Here is a 10,492-nt window from a genome sequence, read left to right on the forward strand (position 1 = left end):
CTAAAAAAAAATCAAATTTGTCACATTGTGGTTTTTGGGTGGTTTTGCAATTTGTCGGTAGATGGTTGTGCAAAGACATCGACGATATGAAGTGTTATGTAATAGCTTAGTGGGTAGGGCCGACTACTGTAACACGGAGCACGCCGCGCAGCGGTCACAAATTGAACATTTTAGTTCATTTATCTTTGCAGTTCGTAATTTCTAACCGATTTTTAATTTTTTGTTTTCTTTTTTTTTAAGATTTTGAGATTTAGGACCAACTCTAAGTTTTTTTACACCTCTCTCGATATTTTTGGTCGCGTATTAGCAGTCGACCCCGTTCTAGACTTTTACCACAATGATTGCTTTTAAAAAAAATAGCCAATGGCACATTTACCCGTTTTTAGAGGATACCGTAAAAAAATGTTCCCAATTTTGAAATCATCTCAAGGATATGCTTAAGCCCATTTGAAACATATGCACATACATACCATATGTCAAAAGATGCGCACTGACTTCGACAACAATAATTTTATACACATATATGGAAAATTCATATATTATACTCAAGTAATTAATTGTAACTTTAATATTAAGTTGAAATTAACTTTGCAATTAGCGCACTTGTTACAGTTTATTTCCATTATGAAAACTGAAGTAATCCTCGATTATATTCGCAATAATGTAGAAAATTTCAATTTTCAATCAAATTCAGTTCAAATTTTCAAGATATATTCGCAATATCGTCAGTTGAAAATTTCGTTAATTCAACATTGGTTTCGTATAAAATAAAGATTTTTTTAAAACACGCAACAAAAGCAAATATATCATAACATATATCTTTAACATATTTTTCATGTGTGTTCTTCGCAGGTCCACTAAGCTATTATAAAGCTCTAAACTGGCTCTCAAAATTCGCAAAAACCTCACCTACAATTCATCCATATCCCCATCATCTTCATCGTCATCCATCGATCCCATATTTGCATACACATCCGCAACATCAACTAATCCCGAATTAACCTTTTCATCATTATCATCTGCGCTATTGCCGGCATCATTGCTGAGTTCAACATTTCAGAATCTTTTACCATACGCCATTGCAGGCATTGCACCAGGATCTCTGCAGCTCGCACCTCTTCCACCGCTGCCACAGCCATCAACAGTGCCACCACTGCCGCCAGCGGCGCCTGTGTCTTCAAGCAGCAACAACAGCAGTACCGGCCCTCCAACAGTTATTACTAGTACTGGTTTCAGTCAACACCCGGCTGCTGCCACTACAGTCACAACACATACTGCCATGGGTGGTCCTCACCCGGGATTGCCGCCGTCCATAGAGGGTCAAACATATTGTTTACGTTGGAATAATCACAAGTCCAATCTGGTTGAGATTCTAGATGTGCTTATCAAGGTCGAAAGCTATGTTGACTGCACGATTGTAGTTGATGATCAAGTCCAATTCAAAGCACATAGAGTAGTTTTAGCCGCAAACTCGCCATATTTTCAAGCCATACTGCAAGATGTACCCATGGATCATTGCAGCATTATATTTCCCGGTGTTAAAGCATTCGAAATGCGTGCATTACTTGATTACATGTATACCGGCGAGGTAAATGTTACGCAAAGCCAAATACCTACGATAATGCGAATTGCCGAGGAATTAGAGGTCAAAGGTTTATTTGACATGGCCGATCTGAAGGAAAAGTTCAATAAACTTAGTGAAGAGCATGCCGAACGGCTAAGTCATGGCTATGGTTATGGTTCTGCTAGTACATCAGCATTAACCGCGCCTTATGCGATGGCTGCCGGTTCATCCACTGCACCAGGCATACCACCCGTTGTACATAACGGCACAAAGGATCATGCTGTAGACTTACCAATACCACCGCAACATAATTCCTCATCCGTGATCTCAACTTCTTCGAACATATCGCCAACAGCGGCTGCAACGAGCACCTCATCTCCACCTTACAGTAATTATAAGTCACAATATTCAAATTTATATTCCAAATCTCCTGGTCTATCTAACTCTGGCGAAGCGGCTAGCAATGTGAGTACTGGACAAACAAAATCCGCCAACACACCGCAAACACCCACACATTCACAATCTCAGCCTTCTAATACGGAGCATGGCCAATGGCCTCTATCACCATCGACAGCGGTTAGTATGTTGGGCTCTGTTTACGATTCGGTGCCAGATAATCCACTGAAGCGTAAGAAGCTTTCGTCGATGACGTCAATGCTTATGAACCGTGACACTCCTATATTACGGACAGTTTTAGCTCAAACAAATTCTGCCGATTCATCACAGCCCATGTCCTTCTCATTGCCCTTATCCAGCAAGGTAGACAAATCAAATACGGACAAAATTTCTCCTCATACTGCATCAATGGGTGGTCACAACAGCAACCACGGTCAACCTTATAACGGTGCAGATTTCGGCGGTGATAAGGTAAGTACTCGATAAAATATTTTAACTTCGGAGCTGGGCAGTGAGTATGTACATGCATAATCGATTGCACCTACGATAGCGATAACTTTAAATGCGATTTCACATTTTTTTTAAATTACGGTTGCTTTATTCGTGAATTTTGCAATACAATTATTTTAATAGTAATCCCCAACTTTATTGTATGTAAGCTATTATAATTAATTATTAATAAGCTCACATTAATATTAATTCAACATTTTTTAATTCGTGGTTCGATTATTTGATTCTTGTTTAAATAGGAATTTATTTTTAAATTGCAGTTATCATTATTGAAATCGTATTCGTCTTGTAATCGTGATAATTACATAGCACAACACTCGGCTGGGCACTGGCTAAACAAATTCTTTGGAAGCGGTTGATCCATAAACAAACAAGTGAATTCCCCTCCCTCGAAATTAGCCGTTAAATCATATGTATTTATTGGCTTTCTAGCTTCGACATTACACGCATACTAATAAACTTTTTATACCTTTCATGAAAATGAAATGTTATATTAATTTCGTCACGAAACCCAAAATTGTAAGTCCTTAAAGGAAAATAGATAGACCCACCATAAGTATACCGAAATAATCAGGATGAAGAGCTGAGTTGATTTAGCCATGCCCGTCTGTCTGTTTGTATGCAAACTAGTTCCTCAATTTTTGAGATATAGTGATAAAATTTGGTGAGCGGGTGTATTTGGGTGTCCGATTAGACATTTGTCGGAACCGCCGGATCGGACCACTATAGCATATATCCTCAATACAACCGATTTTTCAGAAAAAGAGGATTTTTTCCATATCTTCCTCAATTTAACAGATTGAAGCTTCAAACTTCACCATATACTTTCGTATATTGCACACATTGTCTGAAATATAGTATATATATGGTGGTATATATAGTATATATATATATTATATATAGTATATATAGTATACATACATATTTTCGCAATTTCAGCCCCATTTTAACAGCTAGAAGCTTCAAATTTCACCAAATGCTTACGTGTATAGCATATATTGTTGTCTGAAAAAATCATTGAGATCGGTGGTATATATAGTATATATCTCATACAACCGATTGTTCAGTTAAGGAACTTTGCGCAATTTCTGCCCCTTTTTAACAGCTAGACGCTTCAAATTTCACTATATGCTTACGTATATAGCATATATTGTTGTCTGAAAAAATTATAGAGATCGGTGGTATATATATTATATACCCCATATAAACTGTCATTTTTGCCCCTTTTTTACGGCTAGAAGCTTCAAAATTCATCAAATTTCATCAAATAGTTACGTTTACGTCATATATTGTTGAAATACGTGATTCGTAGTCATAGTTTTTACACGCAGACCACAAAAAACCTGAAACTTTGCATCCTTACATAAAGTACCTACCTATTTTTTATTTTATATTTATCTTAAAAATCGTTTAGGTATGTACATCTGTTCACTATATATTTCTTATCTTATACATCCAATTATTTGGAGATTACGAATGGGATAAGATTATTGTTCAGCCCGATTCATGAAAGGTATGAAGTCTTCGGCACAGCCGAAGGCAGTCCCGTCCTTAATTGTTTATTGTTAAATAAGAGAAACCGTGTAGAAAATTCTCGACTGCCGGTTCGGTTTCAATGCATTAAAATGCATCTGAATTTTTGAACGCTAACTTGTTTGCTAACGGATCAATCTCCAGAAAAAATTGGTTTAGTCGAATACTCAGAAAAATGTTGATTTGTCATATAGAGTTGTCGCAGATCTCCGTCTATCTTCATACCATATATCTATTTAATCTTGATTTCCTTGCTGTACAGAAATATCCCGATGAGCCCCATTCACCTTATACAGATCGATCTTACGACGATGATAATTATGATGCCAAGGGCAATTATACTGGTGTTTTCAGTTCAAACACGAATCAGAAACCAGAATGGAAACGTTACAAGCAATATACCCGCAGTGACATTATGTCTGCTATACAGTGTGTGCGTGAAGGTATGAGCGCGCTTCAAGCATCCCGTAAATTTGGTGTTCCTTCACGTACGCTCTACGACAAAGTCAAAAAACTGGGTATAACCACAGGAAGGCCAATGAACCGCACAATGAAACGTAGTCCAAGTAATATGGATTCTTCCGCAGCCTTTTCATATCCACATGCCTATGGTGCCGAGCCTTTATTATCATCGATGCACGAAGGACGAAGCGATGATCGTGAACCAAAAGATCACCACCGTGCCGAACATCATCACATTCCACCACAACTGCCACACTCATTATTAGATCACGCATTACTCCAACAAGCATTGGAGAGTCGAGGTGGTGATATTACAGGACGTGGAGCACTCTTACTAGCAGCAGCGGCGCATGCAGCAGCCAATCGTATATCAACAAGCCCTGGTCCGAATGGATCTAGTGCAATGCGTTCCCCTAGCCCACCAAACTATGCGCGCAAATACGGTCGTATAAGTGAGCAAGATTTTGCAATGGAACGGGAACGTGAGCGTGAACGGGAGCGCATCAGGGACCATGATAATGAACGTGGTCATGAACACGAAAGACGAATGCTGCGTGAAAATGAGTTTGAAACTGTACGTGAAATAACAGCCGACAATGAGCGCGAGCGAGAGCATGAGCGTAATCACGAAATAGAACGTGAATACGAGCGAAAGCGCTTACGTGAATTTGAACGTGAGCATGAACGAGATATAGAACGTGAACATGACCGAGGATTGAAGCGCATTAATCGGGGACTCTCGCATGAGGATGACGAGACTGTTGAAGATTTATCTGTAACGCGCAGACGTTGCTTGTCGCCACAAATTGAAATGCCGCCTCAAAGACGTATGCGCTCACGATCATACTCGTCACCACCGCAGTCGGCAGCTGCAACATCAACAACAACAGTTGCATCAGCAATCGAATGCACCAACAATGGAGTTATAAAACTTGCGACCGCAGCAGCCATATCAGTAACGGCTACAACCACAAATCAGAACGATAATAGCCGATGTTCAAGTCGTAGCAGTAATGAGTTAACAGTGGCTGATGAATACAACAACGGATGTGCGACAACAGCCTTAGAAGCAACAAAAACAATGACAGCGATAAAACACGAACTCATAAATAGCGATGATGGTCGCGCCGACTGATTAATGCTATCGATGGCGTGGCACTACGCAACCGATACCTGTTACGATTTATTGTATCTCAGCCGTTAACTGTTTGCTAGGCGCGCTTAAAACAAAATGGGAAACTAAAAAAACGTTGCAGAAAACTAGAAGACTTACATTGAGCTAAATATGGTAAAATTATGATCTTATACATGTGTGTAAAAATATTAGTATGTACGTACGTTACTGCATCAGTGCAATAAGTGGATGAAGGTAGGAGCAAGAATTGCAGCGGAAGGTTGAAACAAAAAAACTACACATTTTGGCCTCTTTTCGTGCATTTCATGAATTGGTTTAATTTTTTGTTTGTTTTTTGTTTTTTATTGTTGTTGTCGCAATTAGAAATAATTCACAGAAATTTCACAAAAAATTAAACTGGATAACTTAAATAGAAAAAAAACTTAGTATTCCTAAAATTTGCAATTTTCGTTATTTCCTTTATAGACAAAGGAGATGAGAAAAAATAACGGAAATGGAATTAGTGTTGTCATAACCACCCTGTGCCTAAAAACATATAGTTTTATAAAAGTAAAGGAAATGCTTAAATATAAAATAGTTATAAGAGTGTAAAATAACAAAAAATTCAAGAACTATATAAAGAAATAAGAAATTGAATCAAGTCCCAATTATGCTCCAGAAGCTGTTATGCAGATCATCATGTCTCACAAAAAGAAAGGGTTCTTGTTTCTCGTAAGCATACATATGTAAATATACATACTGCTGTATATGTAAATATGCACCATATGTATGTGTGTAGGATTTTACGGTGTTCACTCTGTGTTAAATACATATTTTTGCTTGCAAATGTTCATGGGCATTAAATCACTCATACGCCTAGTACCTACATACTTAACAATAGTGCCGATAACCCGCCGGTGTGGAACTTAGGTGCAGATTGAACTTTGTACAAACATATCGTTAGGGCGACCGGAGTATAGGAGGATGAGAAACTTTAGGAAAATTTAAAAGGCGCTTATTAGATTGTATCAAATTGACTTAAGCTCTGGTAATTTCAATTGTACGCATGCAAAATTTCCGGAACTATGTATATACCCAGTTGTAAATGTATATATGGAACATCGTTATTTGAGGCAATGAATTGGAGCTATGTACGTTCATTTCTTTTTAATACATGTAATATTATTTACTTTGCACTACTTCTGTGTGCTTATGGTTGTATTAATGCCGAATGCACACAAAAGCATTTGAAAAACATTATACATCCATACTTATTATTCATACGTACGAAGGTACTATCCCTGCATTGATCAATAGGAATTTATTCTGCATGATGATATGATGTGAGTTGACGCAAGTTGAAGCCACCAACTTGGATTATAAGGACCCTTAATACGCTCACACGGTGGCGGCCACCGTGGTGTGATGGTAGCGTGCTCCGCCTACCACACCGTATGCCCTGGGTTCACACCCCGGGCAAAGCAACATCAAAATTTTAAAAATAAGGTTTTTCAATTAGAAGAAAATTTGTCTAAGCGGGGTCGCCCCTCGGCAGTGTTTGGCAAGCGCTCCGGGTGTATTTCTGCCATGAATAGCTCTCTGTGAAAACTCATCTGCCTTGCAGATGCCGTTCGGAATCGGCATAAAACATGTAGATCCCGTCCGGCCAATCAAGAGGAGCACGACGCAAATTGGAAGAGAAGCTCGGCCTTAGATCTCTTCGGAGGTTATCGCGCCTTACATTTATTTATTTATTTATTTTAATACACGCACATTTCTTAGCGGTTTGGTCGAATCCAACCATCTTGAAAATTGGGCAGCTTTGAGCAACTGTTCAATGACAGCTTAGCATCCTGGGCCAAACGGTCGGTGAACGCCACAAATCCTCGATATATTCCAAGTCTACTACTCAACGCTGCCCAATATCTCATCAGTTATTCATATCCTGCAGTTCTTTTCGAAAAAAATTATTGTTTCAAGTACATATGTACATATCGTATACGAATGAATACGTATAAATTTTCCAAGACAATAAGGAAAAATCAAAGAGTTCTAAATTATGTACATACGTGCAGACAAAATTCAGGAAAGTGTATTTGTACAACATGCATATTTCTTGCATGCATACAATTTTTTCCAATCGGGTAACAATAAAATGTTCATAGTTTTTCTCGAATACAGCACTTGTAATTTTTGTATGAATAAATATGTTTTCAATTCAAAAAATATCAATCTCACATACTTTTTCATGCATTTAGCATACAGACATCCTGTGTGCATACAATTTATTTCAACTGCCCTACAAGACAGGTACCCGTTACCTAATCGATTACTTAATCGTCACCAATAACTTGTTCACCAATTATCGTCTTAATGACTTTTACATTGCTGTCGTGAAAAAGGTAACGCATGCGCTCTCTCAAAATAGTGTACGTGTGACTCGCTTTCTCGCTCTTACCTATTGTATTTTCGACATTCCTTCTCGCTCGATGTTATTTACATTTTTAAGTTACTTCATCAGTTATGTTTTCGTTATCGCTAACCAAAACATATGCAACAAAAACAACACGGGTAACTGGCCTATCAGTTACCCGTATCGGTTGCCTTCTGTCAAATCGCTTTTTCCATGAATGAAACGCGTCCTTTATGTTCAGATAATATTTAATTATAAATAATTTTTTTACAATTTAAATTATTCCCTTATTACTCTAGTGAACTTTACATATGTGTATATTGATATGTACAAGCTAATTAAATACAATAACGTCTATTTATAGCTGTGCCCTTTCTGAAACTTTCGAAGCTCGGTGATGATGCCCAATTTTTCCTGCGCTGGTGGTGTTGTTCAACATCAGTTTGCAGAGCCATATGAGTTTTGTAGGGATAATACCGGAAGCCCCAATTCGTGATATCAAAGTCGATTTACAGGTGATATTGATCCTTTGGTCTTACCCTTTCACATAGTATGCTTGTTAGCGCCTTATCTGTGGTACTAAAAAGGCGGGGGGATAGTTGTCGCAGTTTTCTTATAATTTGAGCAAATTTATGTTCTTCCTTCAGCTACAGCTGGAATATTTGGAACATTGCTAAGCGCACATCGTCAAAATCAAATTTCCTAGAATGAGAAAGAAACTAATATCAGTAAGGATAGATTAAAGTTTTTAATATATTTAACCCGAAAAGTGTTCTATAAATAGGGCTCCACAATTATCTCTTTCCTGAGAGGCCCTAGGCACAAGGGACTCAAGGAGATTTCAGATAACTAGAATCAGGGGTACCCGAAGATACTTCGCTGTTGCATTCATAGAGAACACAACATTATAACAAGGGATAATTGATTGATGTTACGAAGGAAATTAGACGTGCTACAAAAACAAACAAATGCAGATGACTGCTTAATTCAACAATAACAACAACAACAACTGTTTAATTCATTATCCGAAGTTCTTGTATGGACGTGCAGTATGAAAAGTGCAAAGTACTGCTAAAACCGATTTCCCCGAGTAACCCGGGAACCTTCTTTAGCAGCAGGGTCTAGAACCAGTACCCTGTTGGACAGGAAACTAAACGTTTGGTTATCTCCAAGTTGATCATATGCTATTACAGAATATACACGTGTACATCCCACTTTCCCAGATTTTCTGGGCTCAGCAAGGGTATCCTCCTGAATGGTGCATTTGTTGCACGCTGCTGCCTGGCCGCTCACCCAACAACACAAGACACGACGGAACTTTTCTTGGGACACCCAAGGTCACTAACGCTTCTCATGGCCCCAGCGGGTTAGGGGGCTTAGAGTATACCCGCGGTAGGGATGCCTGCGTAAGAGGCGATTAAAATACCAAATTAGTTCGGGGGGTTGTGTAGCGCAACCCGTTCAATGGGTTGCCAGCGCAATATATAGCTACTCCAACCCATGGGTACATATGTTAGACCACGTTTACATGTAACAAGATTATCTTCATTTTCGTACTAAAGGGCCAATTAATGGTGACTTAATCCATAACCAGATAAAACACCTGATCGAGCCAACCTTATGGAAATCAATGTAATCGATTAATGGTGCCATACCATAATGCTAAAGCCATAACCATACCATAGTCAACCAATTGGTTTTTCGCCATATCCATAACCTAGAAACATTTGAGTTGGAGAATTTGTTAACTTTTTGTAGATTTTATTTATTGTTTTGGACACGTTTTGACTAAGAGACTTATTTTTGTGGTATATGTTGATAATTTTTTGCGTTTTCTTCATTTTTATGAAATTTTCACGATTTTTAGGTTAAGGCACCAATAACTGATGCCAATTTTATATGGATAAGTAAAAATATGGTTATAACTATGGCGTTAGGGTTAAGGAAGTTTAATTGGCCCTTAAACAATATCTCATAAATATATGTAAGTATATGTATTTTGCTATACACATTTCTGAGCTTTTTTTTCTAAAGCTTTAAAATTTTCCTGCGCGCTAGGGAAAAAATTTTAATTCAACAGCAAAAACAAATTAGGCAACTCGCTCAATTTGTTTTTGTTTTTCAATTGAAATTTTTTTCTAAGCGAGCAGAAAAAATTTGAAACTTTAGAAGAAAAGGACCTCTATAACACAGGCTGTCAAAATTCAAAAAAGTTATTGACCTAAAAATATGTTAATGTATTGTAACGAATTTACTTGCAGATCCTCTTATTTGCAATCCTCTGCTAAGTTCGAATCACTAAACTGTTGAATAAATAACTCTAATAAAGGCCATTTTGCATTATTACAAATTGAAGTACTTCACAATAACACTCAAACTGTGCAACGAGTAGCTTGCTTAATAACCAAACTGATTGATAGCTCAAATGAAACTCTACTATTCAAAATAATACTGCTCTTGCTCGCTAGATAGCGTCTTAGTCGAAACTGCTTCACAACTC

General features: G+C 37.9%; 1 protein-coding gene across 1 annotated transcript; it reads left to right on the forward strand.

Moving 5' to 3' along the window:
* The first annotated feature begins 1,261 nt into the window (after positions 1-1,261).
* Positions 1,262-5,785, forward strand: rib (ribbon). The gene is made up of 2 exons (XM_067777617.1): positions 1,262-2,431; positions 4,266-5,785. The coding sequence occupies exons 1-2, from the start codon at positions 1,280-1,282 to the stop codon at positions 5,598-5,600; spliced, it is 2,487 nt and encodes an 828-aa protein (XP_067633718.1). The 5' UTR covers positions 1,262-1,279; the 3' UTR covers positions 5,601-5,785.
* The last annotated feature ends 4,707 nt before the right edge of the window (positions 5,786-10,492 follow it).

This window comes from Eurosta solidaginis, chromosome 3, assembly GCF_040869045.1.
Source record: "Eurosta solidaginis isolate ZX-2024a chromosome 3, ASM4086904v1, whole genome shotgun sequence".
NCBI lineage: Eukaryota > Metazoa > Arthropoda > Insecta > Diptera > Tephritidae > Eurosta > Eurosta solidaginis.